The 13,399-nt window shown below is 34.7% G+C and overlaps 1 protein-coding gene across 1 annotated transcript in view; it reads left to right on the top strand.

Moving 5' to 3' along the window:
• Nucleotides 1–13,399, top strand: part of DMD (dystrophin) — a 2,193,636-nt gene that overhangs the window by 392,465 nt on the left and 1,787,772 nt on the right. The window contains exons 3-4 of the mRNA XM_036917975.2: nt 7,447–7,539; nt 9,188–9,265. Of these exons, the coding sequence (XP_036773870.2) occupies nt 7,447–7,539; nt 9,188–9,265 (171 nt within the window). The remainder of the gene's footprint in view (nt 1–7,446; nt 7,540–9,187; nt 9,266–13,399) is intronic.

Here is a 13,399-nt window from a genome sequence, read left to right as displayed (position 1 = left end):
TCAACCTTATTTTACTACAGAGCTAAATATTTTGTATGGTTCAAACAATTAGAAGGAAATAGAGGTGTACTGGGGACAGAAGCTCTTATTTAAAAGTTTTATCCTCTGTGAACTTTTGTCCTTTCTGTGTGTCTTCTATTCTCTTGATATGGTACTGCCTATGTATCGACCCTGCTCGTAAGCATGGAAAAAGAGAGATTGGATAGTTCAAGGCTGACTTCGTAATGGGTAAGGGTAGGGAATGCTTAAGAGGAGGCTGTGTATTGTCAAAAATGGCCCACCCACAATTGTACTGCAGTGCAACTGGGAAAGCATAAAAACATTGATTTTATAATAAATTTTACATTTATTCTTATTATTAATTAAAATCTTCTTCAGTAGGTCTCATACTGGACCTGAACAAGCTGGAGTGTCCTTTCTTTCCGTATTTTGCTAGTAGGTGGCATTTCTCTAATGAGCTTGCCCATTGTTACAGTATTTTTTATTTTATTTTTTGATGAATCAGAGTGTTATTTAGATGCTTTGAAATGTGTTTTGCTTGCAAACTTTGTACTATACTTTTTTTGTCACAAAAGCCACTATTGGGATAGAATGCAATCAGTCTCCATTTCCATCAATAGCTATCTCAAAATAGCCCTGGTTATCCCTCTTAAATCCTATACCCATACGATTCAAAAGAAAATTTGAATTTAACTTTCAGAATTTTAAATTTAGGGGAAGTATTTAAAGCTAGTATAATAGCTACAATTATCATTTGTAATGTTTCCCACATATTTTTAAATAACTACTGTGAATTATATTAAAGTTACATCTAGAAATGTAAGAAAATTACTTACCATAATTTTACTAATTTTTGTTTTAGAATACTTGTTAACTGAATTAGTAATGATTACTAGGTTATCGAATTTGCAAATTGAGAAAACTCAGGCCTAGGTTAAGAATAGTAATACATTTATTACAAAGTAATAAATAAGTTTTGTACAAACTTTGCAAAAAGTTTTATTATAAAGCATGGGAAAGATAGTCCTGTTCAGACAACAAACCATGCTAACTTTGCTTAAGCACAATTTACTTTTGGGTTTATAATAGACCATTTACAGATAATGACTTGATTTCCATTAACTATTGCTTTGGCTCTGGTTGAAAGTTCTAATGTGCAATATGGTTGAATTTTTTCTTGTGTACTTAATAGTATAATATACACATTGGGTCCTAGTGATTATGTTTTATAAAGAGGTACTGTCAAATAACATTTTATACCTGGAAAGATTGTAAAACTGTTATATTATCTAACTTAGCTTTTGAGCCCTTCTTAGCTCCAGGGAATAATTGGATTTTTCTTGATTATCTTTGTAGCCTGTATTTTAATGCTGTTCCTAGGATACAAAAGTCTCTAAAATATTTGATGGCAAGGAATAATGAATACTGTATGTTAATTTTCATTTGTTAAAGCTCATGAAACATTCCAGTACTTTCATACCCTATTACAGAAGAGGAAGTATCTCATGATACATTTTGCTCTTTGAATGATATTGACAGTGATAGAAATAATCTAGGAGACTTGGGGAGCAACACTTGGGCCTTCGTTTGTTTCCTGCCATGGGTATCCGTGACATTGATCCCTTGAGTCAAAGGGAGTTTGTTTTCCTGTCTGGGATGTTGAGTATCTTTGGCTTTTCCCTGCTGGTCCACCATTGCCCTTTCTCTTCCCTGGGAAGCTGACCTCTGTGGGCCATATCAGCAGACTCTTGCCTTCTGGCTTCTAGTTGTATTTGGTTAAGGAGAGCATTTAAGGGAGATCAAAGGGAGGGAGGCAGGGAGGAAAGAAAGATCAGGGCATTTCTTCACTGCAGGATGGTTCTATTCATCCATGAAATATTAACGCTCCTGTCAGGAGACCCTCTTCACTCTCTTTTTTTTTTCAGGGACCAGGAACCACTCCTTGTCTCTTCATTCCTCTGAGTCTAGGAGTGATAACAGCACTTCTCTCTTACCAGTTCTGGTGGCTTCTTTAAACCCTGTGCTCATCTTTGCTCTTTACCTCTTCCTTATTAAACTCTCCTCAAGCTACCCAAATCCTACTAGGACCCTGGGACCTTCTAAAGAGAGCCTGTTCTCCACCTGCAGGTGGTGACATTTAACAGGGAGGAGAAGGAGGTAATGTAGCTAGGGTTTATTAATCATTTTCTATGCCGGGCAACATCCTGGACACCTTATATTAATTAATCCATTTAATCTCAATACTAATATTTTGAAGTTGATCCATTCTGTTACTTTGAGGCAAAAATTACAAAGAATTGTGGAAAATATGGATTATTTGGCATAAAAATTTGGAATAAATTCATGATAGCTAACACTTATTGAGTATATCTTACAACAAAGCACTGTTCTCAGTGTGTTTAAATCTTCCCAGCATAGCCACAAGTTAGGCAGTAGATGAAAAAGGTAAGGCACAGAGAGGTTCAGTTACTTTGTCAATATCGCACAGCTGAAATATGGCAGAGCTGGATTTGAACCAAGGCATCTGGGTACAGAATAAACATTTTTATTCACTGTATTCCACTGCTTCCCTGTGTTTTGTAAAATATATTTTAGCACTACTTTTTTTCTTTCCAAATTCCCTCTGCCTAAGCCTGATGTCTTTCAAACACTAGTTTCCTGAAATGGAATAACAAACCAGCAATTCTGTTTTAAGAGGCTCCTTTCAAGGTAAAACTAATGTCTGGTAGTAAAAGTTAGTATAGTGGTCATCCTTGAAGGGGCAAACACAGAAAGGGGTGTGAGGAAGCTCTGAGGCTGCTGGTCATATTCCGTTTCTTCATCTGAGTGCTGATAATATGAATGTGTTCAGTTCCTGAAGATTCACTGAACTAACACTTGAGATATGTATACTTTTCTGTATGTATACTATACCTAAATAAAATTGTCTTATAAAATACTTTTTACAGTCTGTACTCAATAAAACAATCTGTGAAAACCACACATTTATACTACAATGGTTGCATTATTTTATGGCAGCTGGTCAGCAGTAGTCACCACTAAGTTTTGAATTAATTTTGCCCTCCTTTTTGGTGTCTCCAGTGCTTTTGGTGTTTCTAGTATAGAAATATTTATTTATAAACACAGAAAAGTACCTTGATTTTCTGAACAACAGAGATGTCCAGAGGCTGACCTTTCTATAACCAGAAGGCCATGTGAAATTATTCCTGTGCTCTTTACTTCTTAATGGAACACTGTATTGATTCCTCTGTATTTTCAAGTTAAAAGATCGACACAACTCTGGAGTCAGAACCTATTTAAATATTTTCACAAATGCATTTCTGTTCCTTTCTCAATTTTTTTTCACTTTGATTTTTTCGCTTTGTTTATGCCACTTACCAATCAGCCTGTTTCTTTTTGAACATTGTGCATTTCTATTTCTTTATTACCATGCTGACAATCATTTGGAAGCATGATCGTCTCATTTTATGGTCCTTTCATTGTTATTTGGGTTGGGAAGGAAGAAGACAATATGTAAGTGAATGCAGGAAACTGCTGAGTAATATCAAAAGTTCACTTTTTAAAGAAAATATTAGTCAATGAAAGGGATTAAAGACAGAAAGCCACAGGGTCCTATGGTCCAAAGAGGTTTAAAGATTTTTGTGTTTGACAAAATAATTTTCACACCTTTGAAGAGAAAGCCATTAAAGATAGGATATTTTAAGAGACTGTTACTGTTTTCATGACAGATATAACACACAACCAAAAGACATGGTAGATGTAGAAGATGAAAAGGGAGGAAAAGATTTAATTAAAAGTAATTCAAAGAACAAGAAAAAAGAGAAATGGCTTGAAGCCTCTGAGTGTTTCGCTTGTGCCATCCACATTTCCCTGTGTCAGTACTTGAACATGGATTGATATTTTCCCTCCCTTTCTTTCACTCCTACAGGGGTGCCCAAGTAGGAGAAAACAGGATATACTTTATGTGAGCTCTGCACTTTCTAGTAAATTCAATAATGTTCCATAATTGTATTTATATCTAGAATTTGGCCAAAAAAGAGAAGTCAAGGAATAATAGAATAAAATAGAAAAATCATCCTATATTTATTGAGAGCCTACTCTTTTCCAAGTCTGTTCAGCACACCTATACTGTTTCATTGAAACCTCAGAGTAGTACTCCAAAGTGGTATTCTTTCAATTTCCATTTGCCAAAGAGTAAATTGTGCCTTAGAAAGGCAAAGTCACTTACCCAAGATGGCACAACTGGTAAACAGGAGGCTTCGGTTCAAAAGTCAGCTATTTCTGCCTCTGAATTGTGTGCTGTATCATATCTATAATGCTATGGAATGAGGATTTGAATATAGGAGAGAAATGAAAACCACCCAAGAGAAATGCAATGTGTTGCTCTTCCTGGGGTATTCATACTACTGGGGGAATAAGACTGAGCACTTGAAGATCCAAAAAGTTACAGACTAAGTATTGTTCATTTCATTGAGCATCATTTTAGTAAAACCACAGGAGGGGAAATTTCACTCAAAAGTGCCTGAAATTATTTTTAAATTAAAACAAATATGCATTAAGAAAGGAAGGCAAAATCTTCATGAATTCTTAAAATAAAATGCAGGTTTTCTTAGAAATGTTGAACCTGTAGTCACTGTGTGATTTATAGTGCCAGACTCTGGGGTAAATTCATTCAGTCTCATCTGCTGGAAGGATGTTGTGGTGGAATGTTCTGAGAAGCACTCTACTAGAGAATGTTGTGGATGTAAAAAATTGAAATTGAACTTCAAATATGACACTTTCATATATCACTGAGTGTGTAAATTTTGAGAGTTACATATGCTGGGAACTGTCTTTTCCTCTACCACCTCAGTGCTTTTTAGGTGTCCTTGCTAGATGTGCCTGGAGGCCTCTGATTAGCCTATAATCCTTCTTCTCTATTTTGTTTGATTCCAGTTAAAAAGGGAGAATTATAAAATACGCTGGTCTTCATGTGTAAGTTTGGATCAAAGCAAGATCTTGTGTGCCTTGTCGACCTTTGTCTAGACTCCTTGCCCAAAAACATAAGCTTTCTAGTCCTTGTGTCTTGGATGCCAGGTGATGCCTATGTCCTTGGGGTTTGTGTTTTATTCTGTCGACCTTTGTCTAGACTCCTTGCCCAAAAACATAAGCTTTCTAGTCCTTGTGTCTTGGATGCCAGGTGATGCCTATGTCCTTGGGGTTTGTGTTTTATTCTGTGCCTCAAGACTTGCCTCTTCCCTGTTCTTGCTCTTCTTAGATGAACATGTTGCCACCCACATCCTTCTTGGTTTGACAGACTGTGTTACTGTGTTACCTGTCTATCTATCATCTATTTTCTAGGTACGCTATTTTATTTTCTTCCATACTTGACACATTTCAGGGTGCAGCATCCTTTTCATCAATAAATTTAGAAGCCATGTCCTTCTCAAATTCACCTGTAAGATTTTGCTCCTGAAGAACATCCCCAGACCATAGGGAATTGTACTGAAGAAAAATAATATCCACTAATAACATCTAGCATCTCATGAGAAAAACTCCACTAAATGAGTGGCTCTTAAAATCTGTGGTTTTTAAGGCATCTTAGACCTTCCATCAATTTGAAAATAAAAACTTTTAACCCCCAAAATGCCAAGTGATCTCAGGTTATATTTGAGATTCTTGACAGAGTTATTATAAACTATGTATTCATTTTCTTTACTTATAGAAAGCTTTCCTTAAAACTTCATAAAAGTTGTGCTATTAAGATTTTCTTGTACATTATGTGTTGTGCACATAACAAATAAGTAAGATGCTTTTAAAAAATACCAGCATGTTAATATTTTGTGTTGTTTTCCTTTTCTTCTGAAATTTTTAAACTGAACTTTTTGAGTAGAATTTCAAAACAAATTTTTGAGCAAATGGAATTTTTAACTTTGTTAGAGCACATATGTGCCTTGATTCCCAAAGCTGTGCATAGATGGACAGGTAGACTTTTTAGAGAGGTCAGTGTTTTCTTTAAGTGAGATACTTAGGCATTGAGGGGGCTGTCATTGACATGGCTACATGGCTGTAGGGAGATCCTGAGTCCTGCGTGTTCAATCTTGGCAGCTTCAGGGATATCTTTTGCCTAGGAACCAAGGCTCTTCTTGATTTTCTTGACCTGTGGGAAATGCCAAGTTTATGTGTGATCAAAAAAGTGGATGGGAACAGCCCAATCCCCTGGAAGCTGATGTTAGACCCATCACCTGACATTTTGGGGAAAGTTTTTCTGATCCCACAGTTATATGTTCCTACGTCCTTTTTCTGCTTCTGTGTAGCATTATCTTTTAGGAATATTTGTTTATTCCTCCTGGACTCAAAGTTCCACAAGGACTGGGGTCATGTCTGTCTTATTTACTAGTGTATGCTCCAGCACCAAGCACAGCTTTCTTGGTGCTCAATAAACATCTGCCACTGATAAATTAGAGCTTTCTAGAGAACTTGGGTGATGAAAGAGTTGTGAATGATTTCATATAAATGGATTGTAGGCTTTAAACCAGAAAAAGAAAATACTCGGGGGCATAACAGAAGAAATAAAATATTTGAAGGTAATCAAATGGAAAGAGGAGTAGGCCAAGGAAGCAGCAAGATAAATAGAAAGAAGCAGCCCCCAAAAGCTGGACAGATCAAGGCCAAAATCTTGGCCTTATCACCTTCTAGTTTTGTGAACAAGAGACACATACTCAACCTCTTTGTCTCACCTATAAAATGAGTATGTTAATGCTAACCTCACAGAAATGTCACAGATTTTAAGAGCCACTCATTTAGTGGAGTTTTTCTCATGAGATACTAGATGTTATTAGTGGCGATTATTTTTCTTCAGTACAATTCTCAAGTAAATACTGAGAAAAATAGATGAAAAACTTTTACAGCCCTATTTCGCCTCCATGTAAATCAGATCTTTCTAAAAACTGAGCTTTGCAATAAGAGAATGGGTCATTTTGAGGTAGCATGTACAATGTATATTCAGATAAAGCGTGTTCTATGTATCAAGGATGGTGAGCCCTCTGTGACTATGTGTTATATTTCCAAGTATGCAAAATGGTTACTTTTTATGCACATATTCAGGCCAAATTGTTTGTTTCTTGTGCGTTTACTTCTCCCTCCACCCTCAACTGCCTGATAATTTAAACCTTTTTATCATCCTTCATAGAATCAGCATTCAAAGTTAATTAGACAAACTAGGCTACAGATATCCAACTATTCTTATTAAAAAACAGTTTAAATAGATTTGACCTAATGATGATCTATTGTTTTTGTTTTTCATTTTTTACCTGCAGGTTCTCTTTTCATCCATTGCCGTTGGCAGATTTAAGAATTAGATACGTCAAATATTTTTAAACGTAGCTTTACATTTTAAAAGACATAATCATGGTGATGGATCACTGGAACTGTGCTTTGTTTAACTGGGTATATTTCCTATTTCAGTTTGGCAAGCAGCACATAGAGAACCTCTTCAGTGACCTGCAGGATGGGCGACGCCTCCTAGACCTTCTCGAAGGCCTTACAGGGCAAAAACTGGTATGTGACTTATTTATAAGGAAGTTCAATTTAACTTGAGGAGAATTTTGGACCAGAAACATACTCAGCATAGTTTTATGAGATCTAATAAAATATACTGATTTACTAATTACTGACTTAACTAGCAATGCAGGATCTATTCAATAAAACAATCTTGCAATATTATTTTTATTTTGACATATTCTATCATATGCAGAGCAAGAAGGCGAACATTTTCAGTGTATCATTTATGAAAATTATTATTTATTATTCACTTTTATTAGTTGGCATCTTTGTTATTGGATATCTTTTTATAAGGTTTTTGTCCACAATGCCTTTTAAGTTAACTTATATTTTTTATTGTGATAGAATGCTTAACATAAGATATGGGAAATGGGGAGTTGCCATTCAACAGTCAAAGTTTCAGTTATGCCACATGAATAAGTTCCAGAGAACTGCTGGATAATATTGTGTCAATAGTTAACAATACAGATTTTCCTTGACTTATGATGGGGTTACATTCCAATAAACACACTGGAAGTTGAAATATCTTAGTTGAAAATGCATTTAATACACCTCGCCTACCAAACATCATAGCTTAGCCTAGCCTGCCGTACATGCTCAGAACACTGCTATTACCGTAAAATTGGCAAAGTCATTACACAAGGTCTATTTTAGAATAAAGTGTTGAATATTTCATATCATTGATTGAATACTGTACTGAAAGTGAAAAACAGGATGGCTGCAGGAGTCCTGTCAGTGTATTGGTTGTCAGCCCTTGTGACTGGGTGTTTAATGGGTGCTGCAGCTCGCTGCCACCGCCCAGTGTTAGGGGAGAGGACCTATCACATATCACAGCCCTGGGAAAAGATGCAAATTTGAAATTCGAAGTATGGTTTCTACTGAATGCACGTCACTTTCACATCATCATAAAGTCAAAATATCATAGGTTGAACCATCATAGATCAGGGACCACTTTATTATGCACCTGAAAATTTACCAAGAGACTAGATCTAATTTAAGGAGGAAGTATGGCAGGACACATAATGGTAGAATTTCTCCAACTCCACAACTTAAAATAAGTAAGTTAATCAGTATATTGTAATACAATATGCAAATATTAGATTAAAAATTACAGGATAAGATATGACTTTGGGGATTGAGAGTGAAGGTCAGAGGAGCAAAGATGATTGAGGTTTTGAACTTCAGTGACTAAGGCAATTAAGGTATTGACAGATACAGTTTCCTTTAACCCTATCTGGCATTGTATAATGTTGCTAGGCTCAAATCTCTTCTAAACCTCCCTAAACAGTGTGGAAGTTAACTCACTTATCTATCTCACTAGCATGTGTCCCTATGCATACTGATGTTTCTCTTGGAGATCCTGCAGTAATCCCCAGTTGGGCTGTAGAATGAAGGAGAGATCATAACCAAAATAGCTTTGGTGAAAAAAAAAAGCTGTCATTTTTCTTGAGGAGTGGTCAGTTCATGCTACGCAAACTCTATGATGAGAGCAATTAGCCCAGAGCATGTAAATTCATTGCTTTAATGCTTCACAGCCTGTATTCATTTAAAATAGTCAAATTTACAAATGAAAGGTATAAATTGTTTCATTTCTAGTAGATTGTTTGTCTGCTGTGCAGTAAACATTGTTTCATTTTGTTTCCAGCCAAAAGAAAAAGGATCCACAAGAGTTCACGCCCTAAACAATGTCAACAAGGCACTGCAGGTCTTGCAGAAAAATAATGTAAGTGGAGATTTGGACAGATTTTGGATACTATGAGACAGCATGCTTAATATTTGAGTGAGGGCTTTGGCCCTAAATGCAGAGAGAGCACCTCACATTCTCTTATAAATCAAAACAGTAATTATAAGAGCACATGTTCTAGCTCAGGTGTATCTGGTTGTGGCTCATGTCGTTCAGTATGTAAATGCCTGCAGCCACAGTAGATGAGGAAGGAACGACCCAGACCTGATAAGCCACTCTGTGTTGTTTTCAGGTTTTCCTTGATGCAGGTATAGGTGGTGGACAAATTAAGTCCTGTGGTGACCTCAATTCCTTATAGCAGTATTCTGTGCAACAGATAGTTTTTACTAGGCTGAATATTATTTTATACATGTAAAGGTGTGTTCAAACATGATGGTGTTTGAAGTAAGCCAACACTTATTAGACACCACATTTAAATATGAAAGTTATACAGAAAAATCACTATTTGAATTCACGGTAAAAGCTGCAAATTTGTTTTATCCCCCCCAATGTTTGACTTACTTTAACTAGATGAAAATATATGTGCAGTATTAGAAAAACTCAACAATCTTACCTAAACAATTGTGTAGATTAAAGGAGTTCTCATCTCCTCAGAGTGACTTTGAGACTCTTATCCTGTATCATAACCTTGGAGGGAGTTGTCTTTTCCTATTAGCTTCCCACAATTTTTCTAATCACCCAATACATTTACTAGGCACTTTTAGTAGCTTTCTAATTACATTACATCTCTCAAGGATAAATTCAAATAAATTGATCACATACTCTTAAAAGAACCATAATCAGTGAAAAATTAGTAATGATGTGCATTCCCCCAAATGTTGCTCAGCTGATCTGGTACAGAAAGGAAGTAAAGGCTGTGTAGCATTTGTTTGATTTTATGAATTTAAGGTTATTGTCATATTTAACCTATGAAAATTACTTGACAAAACACTTATTTTTTATTATTTTCTGGAGTGACTAACTCTATATTATCACATTTTCTGCAGGCAGAACAAGATAGTTTGTGCAATGTTCACCTTGTTAATAGTCCAACAGAAAGTTTTGGAAGATAAAATCACGTAAATTAAGAAAATTGTTTAAAGATATTGGGGATTTACAAAAGGAAATGTCTATTTAGATATCAGTTGCCCATATTCTGTTACAAAATATAAAAGCAAGGAAAACAGCAGAAATTTCAAAGAGGTATTAGATTCAGTCTATTTGATGCAGTTGATCTTTTCTAAGAGAATATCACATTAAAAAATAGGTTATTGAGTCTCCTCTAAAATAGTGGATTAATGTAGCCATTGATTGATTTGTAAGAGTTTTGTTTTTCACATGTTGGCTATTGATTATGAATTTGTGTGTGTGTGTGTGTGTGTGTGTGTTTCACAGTTATCAGCATAAGCCCAGAAGAAAATCTGGTGGTAAAACAGAGAAATCATAAAAGAAAATCTCTGTGACTTTGGGATAACGAAATATTTCTTAAATGTGAAACCAAAGGGATGATTCAAAATGAGAAAAATTAACTTGAAGTTGTTAAAGTAATGAGTTGTTTCTATGTTCTAGATATGAGTCCTCTCTTGTATATATTACAAAATATATTTTCTGTCTTTGTGGAAGGCATTTTTACTTAGTAATGTCTTTTGATAAAGAGTTCTTCATTTTGATGTAGTTCATTTTTATAAATGTTCATTTTATAATGTATCCTATTTAAGGAATATTTGCTTGCACAAAGCCATTATGATATATTTTGTTGCTATCTGTGTAAACTTTGTGTTTTACCATTTGAATTTGGATCTCTATTTTACCTGGAATTGATTATTTGAATTTGCTGTAGTAAGTGTTGGTTAAGAGTCAGTTTTCTTTTTTTTTCTTTCATTTGGAGTCTGACTGACAACAGCATTTATTAAAAAGGAGGTTGCTTGCCCACTAATTCTAAATATGTCATAAAATTTGTTAATACATATGTGGTACTATTTCTGGACTTCACTTCTACTGTTCTATTTGTCTCTATATGCACAAATATTGTGCCATGTGGATTACTGCAATTTTATAATACATGCTGGTATCTGGTGGGTTAGGTTCTCCCACTTACTACTTGTCCAGTATTTTCTTGGTTATATTGACCTTTTGTATTTCTACAATCACTTTACAATCATGTTTTTTAATGTCCATGTCAATTCTGTTTAGAATATCATCAACACTGAATTAAATCTATAGGTTAGTTTGGAAAGAATTGATACTTTTACATTATTGAGTATTCCAGCTTTATCCTGTGATCTTCCCCTCTAGTTTATTTTTTTTTAATTTTAGGTTTGACAGAATGAGAAAAAAGATCCTATAGAAAAAATGTGCAAAACCACTTGCATAGAAACTTCATGAAAGAGGATGTTCAAAAGTTCAAGAATAATGTAAAAAAAGGTTCAACCTCAGCAAAAATTATGGAAATTTAAATTAAAACTGCAATGAGATACCAATATGAAGTCACAAAAATTGCTGAAATTAGAAAGACATTAGTGCCGAGGGTGAGGATTTGAAATAACTTGAACTCTTACCACTAACTAGTGGATATTTAATTCAGACAACTATTGAAAATAGTTTGGCTTTATATACTAAGGGTGAAAATGCATAATTTCTATAATCCAACCATTTCATTCTTAGACATATAACTAACAAATACATTTCTATGTCTGCATCTTTATCTGTATCATTGTATCTATAAAATGTTCAGAATAGCAGCTTTGTAATAACAAAGCTAGAAATGACTGTTGTATATTTACAATAGGGTTTTATAAAGGAATGAAAATGAACAAATAATAGTTACACACAATGCACAAGATACATCAATCTCCTGAAAGACATTTGAGCAAAAAAAGTGAGACACAAAAGTATACCTACTATGATTCCTTCTAATTAAATTTTAAAACAGGCAAAATGGTTCCACGAGTTTAAAAGTGAGAAGAATCATTACATTGTAGGAGTGAACCAATAAAATTCATAAGTGAATCTTCTGAAGTGTTGAAAATATTCTGTGAGTTGACCTGTGGTTGTTACACAGGTGCGTTTGCTTTGAGAAAATTTATTAAGCTCTACCCTCAAGTACACCTTTCTGTATGTATATCATACTTCAATTTTTTTAAGTTAAAAAAAGGAACCTCTGAAAGTAAAATAAAACCTGACCTTACAACCTCCCAAATACTAACAATGGCCTATTAATCAATCTGCCCATAGACCCTGTATTTTCTCATGAAATTGTTTACTGATATGGAATAAGTGAATATAAAACTTAGAATATGATTTGTGCAATGTATGGATCTTTTCTCAAAAGGTCATGTTTCTTACCAAAAATAGAACACCTTGAGAACCTTCCACTGCTAGCAGGCAAAGACTCCAAAATGAGGGTTTCGGTTTGTGAAGGAGTCTTTCAAGAGAAGATTTCTGCAGGTCTCCCATTTGAGTCAGGGTGTTAGTGAGGAATGGCATTAAACTGAGGTTTGTGTATTGCAGGACAGAATCTCAAGTAATGCATTTCCAAATGGAAACCAAAACCCAGAGTGAAATAACCTTTACCTGAATTAGTCTGAGGCTAAAAGACAGAGAGAATATAAATGTTTAAAGGTAAATATTTTATCATTTTATACTTCTCCATTATTTTATAATAAAATAAAGTACAAAACAAATAGAAAATATTTCAGGGACATGTCTATTAGTTTTGGATTATAACTGTAAGAGTAAACACAATTAAATCAAAGAAAATGTTCAACGGCAAGACTTGATTCCTAAAGATGGGTTTAGGTATTCTGTATCAGATGAATAAATGAGCCTAGGGCAGGACATAAATAAATCACAGTATTAAATAAAATAATAGGACTACATAAAATATCCTTTTAAAAATCACAATTTCTAAAATTAGAATGAACTACAGGAGGCATTGATTGGAAATTTTTGAATAATCATACCTTAAACGGAATCATAATATATCTACATTTATCACATTAGTTATTATCTACTGCACGTCTGCTTATATTATATGTGGTAGGATCACTGCAGTCAGTGATCCGAATAAGCACAACCCTTTAAGTCACAGATTTTACAGTCACAAACCAGGGGACATTAAACATATAATGCATG

Source organism: Manis pentadactyla, chromosome X (assembly GCF_030020395.1).
Source record: "Manis pentadactyla isolate mManPen7 chromosome X, mManPen7.hap1, whole genome shotgun sequence".
NCBI lineage: Eukaryota > Metazoa > Chordata > Mammalia > Pholidota > Manidae > Manis > Manis pentadactyla.
This window is presented reverse-complemented; position numbering and strand designations above follow the sequence as displayed.